This window comes from Brachyistius frenatus, unplaced genomic scaffold (assembly GCF_029030835.1).
Source record: "Brachyistius frenatus isolate BFR_SWC_R1_liver_20210118 unplaced genomic scaffold, ASM2903083v1 Contig_422, whole genome shotgun sequence".
In the NCBI taxonomy this organism is placed as follows: Eukaryota; Metazoa; Chordata; class Actinopteri; family Embiotocidae; genus Brachyistius; species Brachyistius frenatus.
In genome coordinates, this window is record NW_027211021.1 from 166,179 (window position 1) to 187,433 (window position 21,255).

The window sequence follows — 21,255 nt, forward strand, 5'->3', positions numbered from 1 at the left end:
TCTCTTCCTCATCCTTTTCATCCTTCTCATCCTCACTCCAGGAAACAGGACACAGTAAACTTCCAGCTTCTGTTTCTCTCACTTCCAAGTGGAAGTAAAGCACGTGGGAAGCACTTATATCTGTGTATGTGTGTGTGTGTGTGTGTGTGTGTGTGTGCATTAAAGTACTGGAAAAAAGTGGACCTCCTGACTCCTACATGCTTCCTTGTTTCTCACGTAGAAGAGTCAAACTGTTTATATCATCACCATAAATCTAACCTGCAACCCCAAAACAAACAAACACACACACACACACACACACACACACACACACACACACACACACACACACACACACACACACACACACACACACACACACACACGGACTCTGATACACCTGGCTATTGGAAAGGAACTGTACCGTGTTCATACCGTGGATCAGTGAGTTCAGCTGTCACACAGATGAATGATAAGGAATCAGAATGAAGCGAGACGAGCTGATGATTAATGCGATTAGAAGCACACATCCCGTCACATACTGGGAATCAGCAGCTCTGCTCCCAAAACACCAAACTTAACGTAGAGTATTTCCAATCAGGAATTCAACTATTGACCAACAATTAAGACCAAATACATTTCAGGCTTGTTGTTCTCTCTATTCAATCGTTCCTGTCTCTTTTTAAGGTGTCTTTTATGATAAACAAATACCTTCATCTCCCATGTCATTATTTATCTTTGTATTTGTGTAGTTGGGGATTTTAATATCTACCTGAGAATGAGAGCTGTTTAGTGAGGCGTTAGATGTGGTTGAGGGACTGTTTCAGTCAGGAAACAAATTTTTTTTTTTAAATAAATTTAAAAAAAAGCCACGTTCACAAATAGGAGTATTTTGCATATTTTATTACAAACATGTAGGCCAACAAAACATCAACACAGCAACAGAACAACCTTATTTACAAGAAGACCAGTCATGGGCCAGCAGACTGCTCCTTACTTTATCAGACACTTTGTTTGAACTTCCTCACACACCCCCACACACATATATATGCATATATATATATATATATATATATATATGCATATATATCCATTATATACAGTATACACACACCCCCAGCACAAGCAAACACTAGCTGGAATGTAAACTGGAGGACTCGGACTCGGTGGTCGTGGAGGCCCCCGGGCGTCTTCGAGGTAAAATCTTCAAACTGGAGGCCCGGCTCAGATTGAGGGCTCTGCGGGCCGAACTCTTGAACCCGGCCCCCAGGAAGGCGTACAGCAGCGGGTTCAGGCAGCAGTGAGCGAACGCCATGGGCTCGGCCACGGACAGCCAGACACCTAATGCAGCCTCCAGCCTGCAGCTGCGGGGCAGGACCTCCAGGCGCAGCAAAGTGTCCACAGAGATGCCCACTCCGTAGGGGAGCCAGCACACGAAGAAGCAGAGCACCAAGGCGATGGTGGTCCGCACCGCCCGCCGCTTCTGCCTCTGGCCGCCCAGTGGACCTCGGGTCAGCCGGGTGACAATGATGCAGTAGCACACCAGGAGAACCAGGCCGGGGATAAGCAGACCCACCAGGACCAGCTGGAGGTGGAAGACTGCGACCCAGAGAGGAGCACTGTCTGCTGGGTAGAACCGCTGGCACAGAGTGGAGCCTTCTCCTCCCTCCTGAGTTCGGGCGAAGATCAAGTCTGGGACTGCCAGGAGGCCAGCGGGCAACCAGGCACCTGCAGAGAAAAGAAGATATAAATAAGTGAGGGACTGGAATAGGAGACAGAAACATCAGCAGAGGCCCGAGCAATCTTCGATACTCACCTATATACACCAGTCTGTGAGCCAGCAGCTGCCTCAGCCCGCCGGTGTTGGTGTCTGTGGCTCGGACCACCGCCAGGTAGCGGTCCAGGCTGATGAATGCCAGGATGAGCACGCTGCCGTACAGGTTGACCGTGTAGATGACGTGCACGCCGATGCAGGTGGCTGCTCCGAAGCGCCAGTCGGTCAGAGCTGCGTCCACGGCCCAGAAGGGCAGCGCCAGGACGAAGAGGAGGTCAGCAGCCGAGAGATGGAGGCGGTACCGGTCTGTGAGGCTGCATTTGGACCTGTAGACAAAGTGAACATCCAATTTCAATTCCTTTTCTCACCCTTCCTTTCAATTCAAGCTTTAACTCCTCCACCTCCTCGCGTCCGCTCACCTGCGCTGGCAGCCCAGCACCACCACGACCAGGCCGTTTCCGGTGATGCCCAGGGTGAAGATGAAGGCGTACACCACAGGCAAGAAGACCTGCTGCAGCTCAGCCGTCATCACGTGCTCCACATTGCACGGCTCCTCCAGGTCCACTCCCAGTTCTCCAGAACCAGACCCGGATCCTGTGTAATTGACGTCGTAGTCCAAGAAGATGTGCTGGAGACAGATGACAGGATGATGAAGGAAAAGGATTTGACAGCTTTATGAAGTCAGATAAAAGTTCCAGACAGTTCTTACCTCATAGTACGACATGACGGAGACAGACGCTCTCCTTTCTCAGCAGAGTGGAGCGGAGATTTCTGTCTGCAGGGGTTTTATAGTTGTGTTCATGCTCCTCCCCGAAAACACTCCGACACATCTGTGCTGAAACGTTTTTCCTGTTTTCGAGGTGTCAGGTGCTGATAGTGGATCTATCACAGGATGCTGTGGTGCTCTGTGTGTGTGTTTGAATTGTTTTAGCCCTGAGACCTCTGGTTTGTGATAATCAGGACCTATTGGCAATAGGAAAGATGACAATCAGACAATAAATAATGTGTGTGTGTGTGTCTCCAAACTCCATGCTCAGTTAAATCAGGACAACAGCAGGAGTAACAGCTGCCACCGCAGTGTGAACACACTCGTCTGATTTACGTCACTGTCTTATGTGATGCATACCCGCGTGAGAAGGAGACACAGAGACGTATTGGAGAACAGGAGGGAGAGATTCTGCAAATGAATGTGAGATGATGGTTATCAGCCCTCCTCTGATCACTTCTGTTCAACACACTACTGGAAGAGCTTTCACTGTCGCTGAAGCGCGAGGCTGCAACATCAGTGCGTCACCTTTCTGAGAGAAAAATAAAAGGGTTGTTACAACACTTGATGTGAGCAGGAACGCAGCCTGGAGCCTGGAGTGTGCCAGCGGAGTTAATAGTAACTTTTACGTTCAGTTAATTGATTGACTAGTTTGAAAAAAAGTTAATTAATTTAAAGTTAAATATCAGTAATGCATTACGAACTGAAAAAAATGACAGTAAAATGTCAATAATTTCCTGAGTATTAAAAATATATTTCATCATCTAAAGACTGAAAAATAAAAAATAAAGTGTTTAATGGCCTTGTTCCCCCCCCCCTGAATTTCACATGTTTGATATAAATCTAATTAAGTTGTAAACTGATCAATTAATCAATAAACTCCCTCCATGTCTCTCATCCTTGTGTGATACAGACTCTGTCAGCAGACACATTTCCTGATGTGGCAGCTCAAACTGTAAATCCCCATCCTCCTCCAATACACTAATCCAAGAAGTAAACAGTAACCAAACTCCAAAACAAACAAACTCAGAAAAAAAAAAAAACAGTTAAAAGTATCATGACTGAATCCCCGGCCTGCTTATCTGCGTCTCACTCTCCCCACCCTTCCTCAGCATTCAGCACTATCAACGTAAAAATCTCCAAAAAACAACACTGCTGTGGAAAACTGCTGTTTTTAGAAAAGACTCATGTCTGCTTTTTGCTCAACACCATGTTCCTGATCACTTGGTAATCCTGCACTGAATGTTTTCACAGACTGTGCAGCTTTAAGACATTTAGGAGCCACACAGGTGTAAGTAATTACATCAATTAAAACCTGCCTTACATGCAGCTGTACCAAGTGCAGGACTCTGGTCATGTCATCATCGTTACACCTGCAGTGACAACAACGCAGGCTTGCATCACTCAGCTCACTCCTTCATGTTTTTTTTAAATCCAGATTAAAAACATGACTCTTTGCATGTGCCTGTGATTGAGCTCCCTCTCAATTTTTAACCCCATTGCACTTTACAGTTAAGTAGACCTCCTGTCTCTGCTGGTGGGGTGCTGACGTCTCAGGCTTAAAATTATCTTTTTAATCCGTTGTATGCACTTTGTATTCCTATCTCTTAATGACTTCCTTCTTAATTCCTATTTTATCTACTGTGCTTTGTTGTCTTAATCATAGTCATTGTATCTTCCATCCATCCATCCATTATCTATACCCGCTTTATCCTGAACAGAGTTGAGCCTATCCCAGCTCACTGGTTGAAGGCAGGGTTCACCCTGGACAGGTCCCAAGTCCATCACAGGGCCTCATTGTAGCTTATCTTTATATATTACTTATTTTGCTTTAACCTCTGTGAAGCACACTGAACTGCCCATGTGTACGAAATATGCTGTAGGAAATATAATTGCTTGCGTGCATGACCTATATGTATCTATGTATGTCACTGCATTACCCATACAACCCTTACATGAGCACTCCCTATGAACTATATATATATATATATATATATATGTGTGCTCTTTGTACCCGAGGTCTTCACATTGTAACACCGCTCTGAGCTACAGAGTATTTTTGTATGCTCCCATTATGAAAACAAGTAGCACCACCATGTGGGCTTTTAGAAAAACACAGCCCACAACCTGTAAGCAGTACTACAACTTTCAGGAAGAGTTAAAAAAATAAGCTAATATCTCTACCATGTTTTCAGAGAGTGGCTCCTGGCCAGGACCTGCCATCAGCAGACACACACCATATATAGTATACTGTTTTTATACTGATAGTATATAGTATAGAGTATACTGTTTTTATACTGATAGTATATAGTATAGAGTAAACTGTTTTTATACTGATAGTATATAGTATAGATTGTACTGTTTTTATACTGATAGTATATAGTATATAGTAAACTGTTTTTATACTGATAGTATATAGTATACTGTTTTTATACTGATAGTATATAGTACAGAGTATACTGTTTTTATACTGATAGTATATAGTACAGAGTAAGCTGTTTTTATACTGATAGTATATAGTATAGAGTATACTGTTTTTATACTGATAGTATATAGTATAGAGTATACTGTTTTTATACTGATAGTATATAGTAAACTGTTTTTATACTGATAGTATATAGTAAACTGTTTTTATACTGATAGTATATAGTATAGAGTATACTGTTTTTATACTGATAGTATATAGTAAACTGTTTTTATACTGATAGTATATAGTATACTGTTTTTATACTGATAGTATATAGTATAGAGTAAACCGTTTTTATACTGATAGTATATAGTATACTGTTTTTATACTGATAGTATATAGTATAGAGTAAACTGTTTTTATACTGATAGTATATAGTATACTGTTTTTATACTGATAGTATATAGTATAGAGTAAACCGTTTTTATACTGATAGTATATAGTATACTGTTTTTATACTGATAGTATATAGTATAGAGTAAACTGTTTTTATACTGATAGTATATAGTATACTGTTTTTATACTGATAGTATATAGTATAGAGTAAACTGTTTTTATACTGATAGTATATAGTATACTGTTTTTATACTGATAGTATATAGTATAGAGTAAACTGTTTTTATACTGATAGTATATAGTATTCTGTTTTTGCCTTTTTGTAGATCATGTGGAAGACATAGACATCCAGTCGTTTTCTGAAACTTTCCCAGATCTATTTATGAGCATCCTTTCTCTGTGCACTTTAAAATTAAAAAAAAAAAAAAAAGGTGTTCATCGACGGCCCACTCAAACACGGAGGTTGTCTGAAATCCCTCCTCATTCACTCCTCCCGACACAACGGACACTTCGCTCTGTCGTGAGCAGTAAACTGAGATTTCAGACCCTACATCATGAGTCCTCATCGAAAGCTGCCGAGACATGCGACCGACACCGTTGCATTTCTGAATGGCAGCACAGTAGAGTACACGCTGCTTTAGTGTCACGGTAGACTACACATTGGTTACATTTATACACTCGGGCACTAAAATAGAAAACTACAAATTTGAGTAAATAGGGAGTGATTTTGGACACAGAAAGGGTGTTTGTTTTCTGCTGGGAGAACGCTCTCCATTTCCTGGTTGCACTGCATTGTGGGACAACAGTCTACATTTTTAGTGTTCTTTATTTGAGTGTGAAGATATTTTATACTCATAAGCTGCTTCGACTGAGGTGTGTTATGGAGCTGGGGCGCAGCTACAGAGTGATAATCTGATTGTGCTGCAATTATCAAAAGGCAAAGAGTAAATTCAATGTAAATAACAAAACACATTTATTCAGTTTTCCTGTTGTGTGAAACTTTAAACACTATTTTAAAATTTAATAACAACAAAAAAATGACAGCGTGCGACAGCAACTGAACCCGGTGACTAAACTCGAGGAAATAACAGAAGAGCAGCCGGGCCGAACAACACTGAAGACCAACGAAACATCACGAGTAAAAGCTGCTTCACTGACTGAAGCCTCAAGCTGGAGCGGTTAGTTTAAAGAGAATTTAAGAGTCACCCTGCTAACGTGTTTCTCTGACGACCACGCTGCTGTTGCCCCTCAGCTGGGCGAGCAAGTCTCTGAATCCCATCGTCTTCCTCGACGCCCTCGGCCGGGGCGGGGCCTCTCTTTGCTTGGTGGTTTCCAGGGTTACCGAGGAGGGAACCAACTCAGTTTTCAGATCCGTGTCCGCTTGATCTTCGCCGTCTTGATCACCGCCGGCCTCGAAGCTGTGCTGGCCGCTGTGAAAGCTGAGCGTGTCATCGTCCGTGCAGCTGATGTGGTGGCTGTCGGTGTGGAGATGCTGTTGCTTGGCAACACGGGAGCCCCGAGAATCTCCTCCCGTTCTCTTCCTCCTGTTCTTCTTCCTCTCCGTTTTCGCCGGCGCTCCGACGCGTCGCCGCAGGTTCCTGACGCAAAAACGAGCACGAGTCATTTTACATGAAAAACGGGCGCACCGATCCGAACTGCGCGTCGCGCGCGCAATCGCATTTACCTCTGGAGGAAAGCGTGCGGCCTCGCGCAGGCTGACGATCCCCCCGCCGCTGCACACGGCTCGAACCGTACGCGGCTCAACATCTTCCTGACGAAACAAGAGCATGCGCAGCTGTAGTCAGCTGAGAGAGCAAGTGGACTGGAATAACAGTGTTGAAGCCACAAACGCGATTCGCACCTGCTTGCTTTGGGCCGCCGTCCCGGTGTCCACTTCTTGACGAGGGCCCACTGGTCACATGTCAGGGACTTGGGATCTGAGGAACACAAGTTGTTACAGGGAGTTGGAGTGAATGTAGTGCTTTTCACGTGGCTATACTTCAACTTGGGAACGTTTCTACTGTCTCACGTCTTATTTCTTGTAAAAGTTGTGAAAAAACAAACACACACATTAGTGTTATGCACAAATATCTGAACACTTCCTCTGTAGATATGATCACTGCAAACAATCTTTTTATGATTCTGTCCTTGTTTTATTTTATATATTCTATCTTGAAAATAAGATTGTGACAACAACAGATCCGGTCTTATATTTTTTTGGGGGCTGCATCCACTCAATAAGGTTATGACGCTAATCAGAGTTTTATGGTGACGTCATGTCAATAACAGCAAAAACAACAACAACAACGTGGATCCGCCTATTGCTGAGTAGACATACAGTGGTGTGAAACCTAGAAGTTAGAAGATTGGTTCTTGTTCATACCATGAAATATAATCCTGCCAGCAAAAACCAGCTGAAAATATAATTTTCTACAGTAGATTTAGGATGTCCAAAAAAACATGTTGACAGATTTTCCCATTTTATTTGGATGCAGCTGCTTGATAGGATGGTTCACACAAAATGAGGATAACTTCAGGAATGTGTGTTATTCATGACTCTCAGTGCTGAAACAATCAGAGCAGCGCTCATTAAAGGAGAATAACTGAAGAATTACAATGAAAACATTCATCTTTTCTCGCTGCAGCAGTGACCCCATTTCTCCTGCCAGACAAAACATTATTATTCGTGCTGCTCGTACAAAGAAGGAGTTCACTCACCATTGTCCAGCAGTCTGTTTTTGATTGGTGCTTTTATCCTCTTTGCCCTCTGATAGAGCCTCCGACAGGACGGGCACAGGTCCTGGGCAGGCCTCTGTTTCTGGGGGGTGACATCATGCGGGAGGACACAATCAGAAGCTCGGCCGCTGCAGAGTGAGCCGCCGCCGTCGTCGTCCGACTCGTCCAGTGCGCTATCAGGCACCCGCACAGACTCCCCGTGGTCCTTCTGGGCGCCACGCTCAGCTTCATGAGCGCTGTTGATGATGTCGAGGATGTCGCGCTGCTCCCCCTGATCCGCGTCACCGGGTTCGGCCCTCCTCAGCGATGCCGTCGGCCTCTGACCTTTCCCTTTACGCCGGGTGACCTCTTCATTTGGCAGGACACTCCTCTGGGGGCTCTGCTTGGAGGCCTTCGGCAGTCTGGAGGAGCGTCGGCGATACATGGATCTTTTCCACTTCACACAATACTCATAGGACCTGTGACAGAGAGCACCAGGGGACCCGTCAGGACACGGCAGATGTAAAGTGCACTGCAATCGGCATGTGGTCATTAAGGCGCACGACTGTGTTTGATTTCACTATTTAACGGAGGCTGAAAACGTTCCCTTTCGTCTTACCTGTAACATTTTACTTTAATGGACAACGAATGAATGAATGAATCCAATCCATCCGCATCATACCTGCAAAATAGAAAGACAACAAATCTCCTTGGACAAATAATCAAAACAACAACAAAAAAACACAGCACAGAATTATAGATCTGATCTCGTGTATCTCCGGTTTGTTGTGAGGTGACCTTTCAGTTGTTGCTGCAGACACTGAACTGAACATGACCAGTGCTCATCTCTCCATGTTGTGGACGTCCGGTGGACACGTGACTAAACTGACAGCGCTGCCTGATTTGTTGCGTCATCAACAAATGATCCAATTAAACGTCCCTTTACGCACAAACATAAACATGTCGGATCGAGATCAACTCGTATCAAATCTCCAGCTGCTGTCGGTCTGAGGCCCTGAGCTCCCCCCGAAGCCCAAACTGTTGTTTAGCTCATTTTAGCATCCCGGCTAAGCGAACCGGAGTCCAGGTGAACCCGGACGTCCCGAGGACGGACATCGGAGCAGAGCTCGCGCCTCGTTACGCATCGCAGGTCGTCTTTAAACTTACTTCCTCCCTATTCCGTCACATGTTACGTGGTCCGACATGTTCCTGATCGGTTTTGACTCGACACCTGACTGTGAAAGATCTCCCTGCTTTCGTGTTCACATATTGGCTCGCGGGCTTCAGTGACTCGTGTCGCGGGGCTCGAGGACAACCTACCTGGAGGTGCGCGAGGCGGTGCACGGTGTTTTGTCCCGAGCGTGTTGCTTCTTCTTTTAATGTTTTGGGAGAAAAAAAAAAAAAAAAAAGTAAAAAAAAAAAAAGAAATGGCGCCACCAACTGGAAAAGGGTCTGAATGGTGGGAAGTCACAACTGAACAAAACAAACTAAAAGCCTCAATTCGCAGGTATTATTTTCTTCCACCTGTTGTGTGACTCCGTCTTATTGTCTTAACTCCTTACAGTTTTGAACAAGTCTTTTTTTTTTTCATAACAGTAAATACAATATTCGCTGCCTGCTCTTCGGGTTTTCTTTGCATCTGGTAGTTTGTGGTAATTTGATGAAACACAGCTTTCTCTCTGAACACTATGCGAGCACACCTTTGTCTCGGGACCTATTTTGATACGTCTAATTGTACGTGCAATTAACAAAGTTGACCATGAATTTGGTTTCTCATCTTTTAGTACAGGTTCAGGGTGGACAACTGAACACCTGCGCTTTTTAATCTAAGTCCAAATGTCTGCCTGTGAAAACTAAAATAATTATATAGGCCTATATTCCAGTTTGTTTTTATGGGTGATGTGCCTGAACTTTTATTGTATGCCAGTACAATATCAATAAAGGAAATTATTCTATTCTGATGGTGGTTTTAAGGGCTCATTTTGACACAGGACGCATTTACAAGACCGGCTAAAAATAACATGACGATGCATCACAGGAACCAGCTGCTGTTGTGCAAATTCACACAAACAAATCAAAGGATCAGAAAACAACAATCTCGTGGCCGCCCTGCTGCTACAGAGCCTTCACACGTTTTACCATACTGGATGAAATGATCAGGAGAAACAGGGTTGATTGTGGGTTAAAATACCATCAGGTTTTCTCCCCCAGTTTCACCTCTCAGTGGAGAATAATGGGATTAATAAAGTGCACATAAACGCTGTGTCTGCAAAATCCCTGACATTTTGTGGTGGAAATTCTTGGCGGGCCTAGATGCTCTGGTCCCTTCACATTATTTGCAGTCATCGTAATCATACGCAGAGTCTTTGAAGTCTGATGCAATGTAGGTTTATTGAAAATCAAAGGTCTCAATAAGCCGAGTGTTCTCGCGAGGCAGAAGTACCAAGAACTTCTTTTTAAGCTGGTTAAGTTCTTGACTTTATCGTTGGGGGTTCCACATCTGCTGTCGTGTCATGTGTCCTGACACAATGGGTTTGATCTAACATTCACAGTCCTGAGACCACCTGACATTCAGGAAGCAACATGTACGAAGATTTTCTGCTATCTAACGCTGTCTCATGATTAATACACAGTCCAGCTATTCTAAGTTGATACACGTTGTACTCTTAACGTTACACAAATAAATACTCTTATTGATTAAACATTCAAACTTAAGATTCATACAACAACTCACGTGGTGAGTCCAAAAACATCCACCACCTTTACCTCCACTGACCTTTTCCCCACTTTTAGCAGTGACGATGCATTTTCTTTTATGTGTGAAAGACAATAACTTGAATTACACACTAAACCACTGGCGGTCTCAGGCTGCCAGCCAGTGAGGACTGATACAAACTGGTTGCGGACTTTGAACACACACACACAACCCTGCTAATTCATAGAGGAATTTCAACAACCCAAACAGAGGAGCCTGAACGGAGTGAACGGTCACAGGAGCATTCAAAGAACGGAGAAACAGGGCGGTTTCTTTGTCTACTTTTTACTTCCCTTTACTCTGCTGTTATCTCTGTGCTGGATTCAGTTAGCTGCTGATACATAGGAAGAGAGAACAATGAGGAAAGCAGCGGTGTTTGTATTGTTGCTGCTAAATGTGGCGATGAAGGTGAACGGGGCTGCAGACACGATGAGGAGATCTGTGGCAGAAGACGCCGGACCAGAGGAGGTGAAGACGAAAGAGGCTGAAGCCACTGGTACCATTCCTGCAAGTAGAACCGGTTCTTCAGCTTTTTTAGGCAACCTGCTGGTGGTGCCCATGGATGGGAGTCACTGGGTGGGTGTAAAAGCCATTGCCCAAGAAATGGGTCGCCGTGGACACAGGGTTACCGTGGTAATACCAGAGATCAGCATGCGGATGGGTCCGGGGAAACACTACGACACCTTGACCTATCCGGTTCCTTATGACCAGGCTTATATCGACTCTGTATTGTCCACACACAAGGACATACTGGACAAATCTGCACAGCCTTTCCTGAGCAAAGTAATGTCTCGATTCTCGCAGTTAAAGAGGATCACAGGCATAATTCACACCACTGCAGAGAGTATACTGTTCAACGACAGTGTCATATCACATCTGGCACAGCAGGTGAGTTCAAATACAGATGCTGTAAAATAGAATACAATTCAATTGCTCAATTCAAACATTGCAAATAATACTACATCTGTAAGGCCTCTTGTTGAGACGGTGTCAGCGTGGCGGAGATTGAACTACTTTTTGGAGATTGTGCTGCACTGGATTGCATTAGACTGTGAAGGGTTCATGTTATTGTGTTGAAGTTGGGACAGTGTTTGAAGAAGCATGCACATCCCTTATTTAGGTAAAATACTAATATAATCATGTGAAATGATGTTATTGCAAGCAAAAGTCCTACATCAAAATTTCACTTGAATAAAACTATTATCATCTAAAGTTAAAGTATAAAAAGAAAAGTTCTCATTCAACAGAAAAATATGATAATATGGTGATTATTATTATTATTATTATTATCATATTGTGAATACTGCTGCATCATTGTGACATATCCCTTTACTGTTGCAGGAGGCTGAAGTGGAGCCAGTTTTAATGGCTTTATTTAGGTACTAAAATGAAGTGTTTATTAATGTCAGGGTCAGGCCCTTCAATTGTGTCTGAAGATAAATCTGGAGGATCATGAGATAATTAATGAGGCTGGAAAATAAATAAATTAGATTCTGGTACAAAAATTTATTTTTGCTTTGCTTTTTCTGTGAAATACTGGATAATTGGACCTTTAACACTTATTAAAATAAAACAAAAGATACCTTAAAATTGTACAGTACAGTACAGTTCTTCAATAAATGCACTTTAGTCACAAAGGGACTGAGGAAATGTGAGAAGGAATAATAAAAAGTGAACTCTGTGCCATTGACATGCTGTTCTTCTGGTGTGTCATGTGAGTCCAGATAGGAGAAGATACAGAGACTTCTTAATTGCTGCTTAATTGCTGTTGGAAGTTTTTCTTCTTTCTTCTGGAGACCCCGCTCACTGTTTCACTTCGTAGGGCTTCGATGCCGTCCTGACAGACCCCATGGTGCCGACAGGCTCATTAATAGCTCGGAAATTAGGTGAGTTTCCCTACACTTGGATTATCTGTGTTTGTGCGTTTTTACGGTCTCTCACCAGTCTGTGCTGAACTCCTTCCAGGTCTCCCGACCATTAACCTGCTGAGAGGTATCCCGTGTGGCTTGGATATGAGTTCTGCAGGCTGCCCGTCCCCGCCCTCCTACGTGCCTCGCTTTTTCACCAGATACACAGATAAGATGAACTTCAAGGAGAGACTGATCAACACTTTGGTGAGCACATAGAGACGCACAGGAGCGAGGACATGCTGCTCAGTTTTTCTTACATTAAATAAACTCTGCTGTTTCATAGGTGACCATTTAACTTGGTAAACTAATGCAGCCCCCGCAGATTGTGCAACTCAAGTCACTCTAACATATCTTCCCCGTCTACAGTAATTGTTCTATTACGCACGTCTTAGTAATAAGGCAAAAATATAATTGTAAAACGTGTTATGGTTATGTAGTTTGACCAATTAAGACCCTTCAAATTTGTCTCCCTACTTTATCGCACGTTCTGGATTATGCAGGTCATGGTGTCTCAAATTTACAACTTAAATTTTAGTGCAGTTAAAATTTACCTTACTTAACATAAACTTTTTTTCCTGACCTACAGGTGGCTTTACTGGAGCCGTTGTTCTGCAGAGTGCTATATTGGCACTTTGACCACATAGCCTATCGGTTCCTGGGAGAGGAGGTGAGCGTGGCTGAAGTGCTGTCAGACTCTGCTATCTGGCTGCTGAGGTAACGAGAACAAAGGCTACTTAGGGTTATTTGGGAGAAGAATAGCTGCACCAATATAGTCATATGCAGAAGCACTAATTTAAATACTGATCCACTAATAGTTTTCTTGACTTTCCTGTTGGTGACAATTATCGACTAAATCACACTGAAATAAAAAATGTCTTTAAATTCTCCATCTCTTGTGATTCTGTGTTTAACCAGGATAGACTTCATGCTGGATTTACCACGTCCCCTCATGCCGAATGTCATACTAGTTGGTGGAATCAACTGCAATGTGAGAAATCCTCTGCCTGAAGTAAGAACTATGTATTTTAGATTACAATTAAGATTCATCATGTAGTTGTTGTTGTTTTTTTACCTCCTGCTCACTTATCAACACTGATTGTGAAGCAGAAAGACTGAGAGATGAATAGAAAGGAAGTGAGGAATACAAAGAAAGTGTTGTGCTCACACTTTTGCAGGAGCTGGAGTCGTGGGTGTCAGGAGAGCATGGCTTCGTGGTGTTCACTCTGGGCTCCATGGTGTCAGATATGCCTGAAAAGATCACCTCTGTCTTCCTCGAAGCCTTCAGACAGATTCCACAGAAGGCACGGGAACATTTATCAACATCTGTTATATTAGAAATCAATGCAACAATCAAAACTTCTGTAATTTCTACTTCGACAGGTGATCTGGAGGTTCACCGGGCAGCTTCCTGACAACGTCCCAGAAAATGTGAAGGTGATGAAATGGGTGCCTCAGAACGACCTGCTGGGTGCGTGACACCACGTCGACACATCCTGAAATGTGACACACGATTCTCCGAGCCGACGGGTGATGCGTCGCATATGATAACGTCTGATGTCTCTGCACGTGTTGTGTGTTAGCCCATCCAGGAGTTCGTGTTTTCATCACTCACGCCGGCTCACACGGTCTGTTTGAGGGCCTGTGTCACGCTGTTCCCATGCTGATGGTGCCGCTGGGCGGGGACCAGCCTGACAACGCCAAGAAGATGGCGAGCAGAGAAGCGGGAATCGTCTTGGATATTACTTTTATCACCACGGAAAGTCTTCTTCAAGGACTGAATCAGCTCATCAATGACACCAGGTGAGGGGGTCAGACCGTCGCTCAAACTGTGACCTTTGTGGATTTCATTTTCACGCCATCTACCTCACTTCATTGTTGTACTCTTCAACCCCTCCTACCTGTGTGTGTGTGTGTGTGTGTGTGTGTGTGTGTGTGTGTGTGTGTGTGTGTGTGTGTGTGTGTGTGTGTGTGTGTGTGTGTGTGTGTGTGTGTGTGTGTGTGTGTGTGTGTGTGTGTGTGTGTGTGTGTCCAGCTATAAAGAGAACATGCAGAAGCTGTCAGCTCTTCATAACGACCGGCTGGTGGACCCGCTCGAGCTCTCCGTGTACTGGACAGAATTTGTGATGCGACATAAAGGGGCGACGCATCTCAGAGCTGCTGTCCATGACCTCAACTGGATCCAGTACTTCTGCCTGGATGTGATAGCAGTACTGGTTGCTGTAGCGTTGGTTTTTGTCATACTGACAACAAAATGTATGAAACTATGCTACCGGAAACTGAGCGGGAAGAGGAAGCAGGAATAAGAGGATTATGTAAATGCTTCTTTGTTTTTTTTCTTTTAAGGGAAATTTTAAGAAATACATAATTATTAGTCAAAACCTAATTGCAAGTGTGTGAAGTTATATTACAAAACAGCCTTAAGAAGACCAAGTAAAGTCATGTGGTGATCAAAAAGACATTTAATAAACAGAAAATACAGAATATGATGAGACTCCATCAGGTAGGTTTTGGGTTTGAGGGACTATAGTGAGCATTAGTGGCCGCCCTTCTTTGGGGGGAACATGGTGTACTCGACAGCCAGAGCAACAGTGAAGGCAGCAAAGCCCCACTTGAATCCCCTCAGCAGAACCTCTGACAGAGTCACCGCACGAGCGAAGCCGCCCGAGTACCTCCACGCCTCGTTTCTGCAGAGAGAAAGGGAGAGCAACAGGAGACGAGGACGGGCGGCAGTGTCAGTGATCGTCACGGATACAAACATGTCTGATGTATCTCATGGAGGTACCGGTACTCACCGTGCCCAGGGGTCCTTGAGGCCCCTGGCTGCCAGCCTCTGCTGCGTGAACTCCAGTGGGGTTCCTTCTGTCTTCCACTGTCTCCAGTCGGGCATTGACATTTTGCTGTGGCCGTGGTCGCCTCCCATCCTGAACACACGCAGATACAGGCGAGTTAGCAGAGGCCTTTATTGCGCATCAACCTTCAGCTCTCTGGGAGAACAGAAAATCGTATTTTGTTGCATTTGCAGTCATTAGCATCAGAAAAAGGCCACAAATTCATTCGTCGTGTGCATTTTAATCAACTAGAAAGCCTTTTTAAATTCAGGCAAAAAAGACTTTCCCCATTATAATATAGAACATATATATGTTTTTAAATCCCTAGCTGCGTTTGTATACCTGAACCACAACAAATATTATAATCAGAAAACAACTACCTCATCTTTGGTTTCCGTCAACCAGAAGTGAACGTCTGAAAACTTTTATTTTACTGTACAACAGAGGAACTATTTTCTTGTTTAAATCGACAGGTTAGTTTGTCTCCTGCTCCATTTGAAAAACATTTGGACCAAAGCTGATGTAATCATCATGCAAAAATGCTCATATGTTTAAAGGACACATAAAAGGCACATATTAGAGGCCAGCCGAGAACACGTTAAACAATAACGCTTTAATCTCAAACACAGAAACAATTGGATCATTTTCACCTCCTAAGAAATTTTGGAAAAACTTGTGGAGGTGGATGTTCTTAACGTCTATTTAACATCTGTGCTCGTGGAAATCAATATTGTTAAAAATAGTTTTTGCTGCTTCACTGGAGTTCCTGCTTCAAAACATGGCACTATGATTACATTTTCACAGGAAAGCTTAATGACTCGTTTTACTGAACAAAATGCGAAACAACACTGAATTACAACCTACTACAACACTGTGATATAATCCTGGGATTCGCCTATTTTAAAAAAATAAATTTGTGTAATGTTTACGTATTTACATGATGCGTCTTTTATCACTGTTGAGACTTAAGGGATTCAAATTAGCTGTTTAGCCGACTCTGGCAAAATTACACAAATATTTTTGTGTGAAGGTTCTCTGTCATCCAGGTCGGGAGATTTCTAAGTTTTACTCAAAGAGGACTGAACTTCAGTTTCTTAAAGATGTTTTACGTGTCATTCAGAGGGTTTCTTCAGTTGTGGCCGGTGGGGAGCCCCAGGCTTTTAACTTCTTGTGAGGCGGTTAATACCTCGTATGTTAAGTCCTGTAAGTGAATTGTTGACCCACTGAGCCATCATGCAAGTTGTGGTGTGAATATATACGATTCAACAAATGCTTTTACAATGTCTGCATTATTACATCTATGTTGTTGTGACTAAACAATAAAACAAAGTTGTTGCTGTAATATTGAGTCAGCTAAAGCTCCCTGGTGTTCAGGCTTATAGACAATTTACTTTTATACGATCTCGGTATAGTGTCGTGTTTGACATGGTGTTTATAGTTCCACTGCATCTATAGAGAATTATTGTACTTTCTACTCCACGACATTTATTTGAAGCGTTGGTTAAAATAAATATTTGATCAAATGGATGATGTTAACAATGTTTTAAAATCCGACTCATTGTTAGAAATTAAATCAGTGGTTACTTACTCTGATGCTTGAGGACTGATCACTGTAGGAAATAAAGGCGGCACAGGGAAAAGCTACCCAAAGAAATCTCAGAATGGCCCTAAAAACTGTGATCGACCGACAAAAACTGCCCCCAAGATTGTTTAAATGTATTTATATTTACAAGTTTAAGCTACGATCCTTAATCCTACACTGAGCCAGGATTTTATTCACTTTGATTTCCGGCTCGAATACACACTCACATTAACAGTGGTGTTGAGACCAGGCAACCCTGCCCCTGCAGTGATGATGATGATGATCACTGTATCTATTAACTCGTATTGCACATATAAGAAGCCTATGAAGAGCTGACTAACTAGTCAGAAGAGTCTCCTGCTTCCTCTCACACATACAGGTCGTATTTTACACACGGAAAGATGATTGTACACTTTTCTTTGCTTTTTATTTTCTTAAAAAAAACTCTTTTCAGAAGAAGAAAACCTCAGGAAGTAGGAAAGAAAACGTCCTTTTAACCAGAAAAACCTCTGACTGCAGGATGGAAAACCTCCCTTACAACGGAAAGAAACCGCTGGCAGCAGGAAGGTAAAACTCCCGTTTAACAAGAAGAAAACTTCCAACAGCAGGAAGGAAAAAAAAACTTCCTTTTAACGGGAAGAAAACCTTTCAAAAGAAACCAGACTAAGAGTTTGGACTTTGACTGTTTGGGGTTTGGGGAGAGCAGAGAGAAAAAAGAACAGCATAGAGATAAAATATAATGAATACAATACAAAAAAACATTGGTTAGCTTGGTGGGGCCAGTAACTATTTACAATGAGAAGAATAATATTAGTGCGATCAAATATTCGTCTCTGCCTTTGCCGGGTGCTGCTAACCAGGTACAAACCTCTTCTGGCACTCCCAGTCTCTTTGCAGGACTGAATGGAACAGACATCTTGAAAAGGTGCGGTCCGAGCTCCTTATAGTTCTCCATGGCAGTCTTGGAAAAGATTGTTCCCTGCAACCAACCAAACACACACATTTCTAATTAACGCATGACGGAAAACCTCCGCAGCTGATTGACTGGTGACGTGTACATACAGGTGCAACAGCGTTGACTCGGACTCCTGAGGCTGCCCACTCGATGGCCAGAGTCTTGGTTAAGTTATCCACTGCTGCCCGGGCTGCTCCTGTGTTGCTGTCGGGAAGAGAAGACGCAGCGTTGCAGTAAAATGTGCGCAGCTTTGTAGACGAACCAGGAAAGAGGCAGCTCTTACGCCATGCCGGGGAAGCCTTTCCACATGTCGGCAATTATACTGTTTTTATACTGATAGTATATAGTATATAGTATACTGTTTTTATAATGATAGTATATAGTATAGATTATACTGTTTTTATACAGATAGTATATAGCAAGGAGTATACTGTTTTTATACTGATAGTATATAGTATAGAGTAAACAGTTTTTATACTGATAGTATATAGTGTAGAGTATACTGTTTTTATACTGATAGTATATAGTATAGAGTAAACAGTTTTTATACTGATAGTATATAGTGTAGAGTATACTGTTTTTATACTGATAGTATATAGTATAGAGTATAGAGTATACTGTTTTTAAACTGATAGTATATAGTGTAGATTATACTGTTTTTATACAGATAGTATATAGTGTAGAGTATACTGTTTTTATACTGATAGTATATAGTATAGAGTAAACTGTTTTTATACTGATAGTATATAGTGAAGAGTATACTGTTTTTATACTGATAGTATATAGTATAGAGTAAACAGTTTTTATACTGATAGTATATAGTGTAGATTATACTGTTTTTATACTGATAGTATATAGTATAGAGTAAACAGTTTTTATACTGATAGTATATAGTGTAGAGTATACTGTTTTTATACTGATAGTATATAGTATAGAGTATAGAGTATACTGTTTTTAAACTGATAGTATATAGTGTAGATTATACTGTTTTTATACTGATAGTATATAGTATAGAGTAAACAGTTTTTATACTGATAGTATATAGTGTAGAGTATACTGTTTTTATACTGATAGTATATAGTATAGAGTATAGAGTATACTGTTTTTAAACTGATAGTATATAGTGTAGATTATACTGTTTTTATACAGATAGTATATAGTATAGAGTAAACTGTTTTTATACTGATAGTATATAGTGTAGAGTATACTGTTTTCATACTGATAGTATATAGTGTAGATTATACTGTTTTTATACTGATAGTATATAGTATAGAGTAAACTGTTTTTATACTGATAGTATATAGTGAAGAGTATACTGTTTTTATACTGATAGTATATAGTATAGAGTAAACTGTTTTTATACTGATAGTATATAGTGTAGAGTATACTGTTTTCATACTGATAGTATATAGTGTAGATTATACTGTTTTTATACTGATAGTATATAGTATAGAGTAAACTGTTTTTATACTGATAGTATATAGTGAAGAGTATACTGTTTTTATACTGATAGTATATAGTATAGAGTAAACAGTTTTTATACTGATAGTATATAGTGTAGATTATACTGTTTTTATACTGATAGTATATAGTATAGAGTAAACAGTTTTTATACTGATAGTATATAGTGTAGAGTATACTGTTTTTATACTGATAGTATATAGTATAGAGTATAGAGTATACTGTTTTTAAACTGATAGTATATAGTGTAGATTATACTGTTTTTATACTGATAGTATATAGTATAGAGTAAACAGTTTTTATACTGATAGTATATAGTGTAGAGTATACTGTTTTTATACTGATAGTATATAGTATAGAGTATAGAGTATACTGTTTTTATACTGATAGTATATAGTGTAGAGTATACTGTTTTCATACTGATAGTATATAGTGTAGATTATACTGTTTTTATACTGATAGTATATAGTATAGAGTAAACTGTTTTTATACTGATAGTATATAGCATAGAGTAAACTGTTTTTATACTTTTAGTATATAGTATGCTTAATGCTTCCCAGCGGCTGTGGTAATACAACATTATAGCGACTTTTGATTGTTGTAAATCATGTTTATGTGTTACCTTACGGAGCCCATGAAGGGTCCGTATGAACTCTGCGCCCCATTTCGGGCTTTCTTGTAAAAGAGTTCACGTGGTTGAATTCAGGTTAAACAAACCAAACTAAAAGCCTCAATTCACAGGTATTATTTTCTTCCACCTGTTGTGTGACTCCGTCTTATTGTCTTAACTCCTTACGGTTTTGAACAAGTCTTTTTTTTTCATAACAGTAAATACAATATTCGCTGCCTGCTCTTCGGGTTTTCTTTGCATCTGGTAGTTTGCAGTAATTTATCAGGTTTTCTCCCCCAGTTTCACCTCTCAGTGGAGAATAATGGGATTAATAAAGTGCACATAAACGCTGTGTCTGCAAAATCCCTGACATTTTGTGGTGGAAATTCTTGGCGGGCCTAGATGCTCTGGTCCCTTCACATTATTTGCAGTCATCGTAATCATACGCAGAGTCTTTGAAGTCTGATGCAATGTAGGTTTATTGAAAATCAAAGGTCTCAATAAGCCGAGTGTTCTCGCGAGGCAGAAGTACCAAGAACTTCTTTTTAAGCTGGTTAAGTTCTTGACTTTATCGTTGGGGGTTCCACATCTGCTGTCGTGTCATGTGTCCTGACACAATGGGTTTGATCTAACATTCACAGTCCTGAGACCACCTGACATTCAGGAAGCAACATGTACGAAGATTTTCTGCTATCTAACGCTGTCTCATGATTAATACACAGTCCAGCTATTCTAAGTTGATACACGTTGTACTCTTAACGTTACACAAATAAATACTCTTATTGATTAAACATTCAAACTTAAGATTCATACAACAACTCACGTGGTGAGTCCAAAAACATCCACCACCTTTACCTCCACTGACCTTTTCCTTTTCCAATGACTTTTAGCATTGATGATGCATTTTCTTTTATGTGTGAAAGACAATAACTTGAATTACACACTAAACCACTGGCGGTCTCAGGCTGCCAGCCAGTGAGGACTGATACAAACTGGTTGCGGACTTTGAACACACACACACAACCCTGCTAATTCATAGAGGAATTTCAACAACCCAAACAGAGGAGCCTGAACGGAGTGAACGGTCACAGGAGCATTCAAAGAACGGAGAAACAGG

General features: G+C 41.6%; 4 protein-coding genes across 6 annotated transcripts; 1 reads left to right on the top strand and 3 right to left on the bottom strand.

Annotated features, from left to right (window-relative positions):
• Positions 1 to 876: 876 nt before the first annotated feature.
• On the bottom strand, positions 877 to 4,108 carry LOC138637006 (C-X-C chemokine receptor type 4-like). The gene is made up of 4 exons (XM_069725424.1): positions 2,463 to 4,108; positions 2,173 to 2,381; positions 1,796 to 2,079; positions 877 to 1,707 (listed from the first exon to the last, which is right to left on the bottom strand). The coding sequence occupies exons 1-4, from the start codon at positions 2,475 to 2,477 to the stop codon at positions 1,112 to 1,114; spliced, it is 1,104 nt and encodes a 367-aa protein (XP_069581525.1). The 5' UTR covers positions 2,478 to 4,108; the 3' UTR covers positions 877 to 1,111.
• A 2,163-nt stretch (positions 4,109 to 6,271) lies between these two features.
• Positions 6,272 to 9,437, bottom strand: LOC138636994 (uncharacterized). Of its 3 annotated transcripts, none has more exons than XM_069725405.1 (6): positions 9,358 to 9,437; positions 8,657 to 8,719; positions 8,041 to 8,516; positions 7,184 to 7,259; positions 7,007 to 7,093; positions 6,272 to 6,920 (listed from the first exon to the last, which is right to left on the bottom strand). In XM_069725405.1, exons 3-6 carry the CDS (start codon positions 8,480 to 8,482, stop codon positions 6,533 to 6,535), a joined length of 993 nt encoding a protein of 330 aa, XP_069581506.1. In that variant the 5' UTR covers positions 8,483 to 8,516; positions 8,657 to 8,719; positions 9,358 to 9,437; the 3' UTR covers positions 6,272 to 6,532. The 3 variants fall into 3 exon arrangements, with proteins under 3 accessions (XP_069581506.1, XP_069581504.1, XP_069581505.1); XM_069725403.1 differs by lacking the exon at positions 9,358 to 9,437 and adding an exon at positions 9,205 to 9,320; XM_069725404.1 differs by lacking the exon at positions 9,358 to 9,437 and adding an exon at positions 8,836 to 9,287.
• Positions 9,438 to 10,920: 1,483 nt separating this feature from the next.
• Positions 10,921 to 15,150, top strand: LOC138636992 (UDP-glucuronosyltransferase 1A1-like). Its single transcript, XM_069725402.1, has 9 exons — positions 10,921 to 11,680; positions 12,615 to 12,678; positions 12,758 to 12,906; positions 13,289 to 13,416; positions 13,618 to 13,711; positions 13,878 to 14,003; positions 14,083 to 14,170; positions 14,283 to 14,502; positions 14,735 to 15,150. Exons 1-9 carry the CDS (start codon positions 11,150 to 11,152, stop codon positions 15,003 to 15,005), a joined length of 1,671 nt encoding a protein of 556 aa, XP_069581503.1. The 5' UTR covers positions 10,921 to 11,149; the 3' UTR covers positions 15,006 to 15,150.
• Positions 15,144 to 15,701, bottom strand: ndufb3 (NADH:ubiquinone oxidoreductase subunit B3). Its single transcript, XM_069725407.1, has 2 exons — positions 15,495 to 15,701; positions 15,144 to 15,386 (listed from the first exon to the last, which is right to left on the bottom strand). Exons 1-2 carry the CDS (start codon positions 15,620 to 15,622, stop codon positions 15,236 to 15,238), a joined length of 279 nt encoding a protein of 92 aa, XP_069581508.1. The 5' UTR covers positions 15,623 to 15,701; the 3' UTR covers positions 15,144 to 15,235.
• Between the last annotated feature and the right edge of the window lie 5,554 nt (positions 15,702 to 21,255).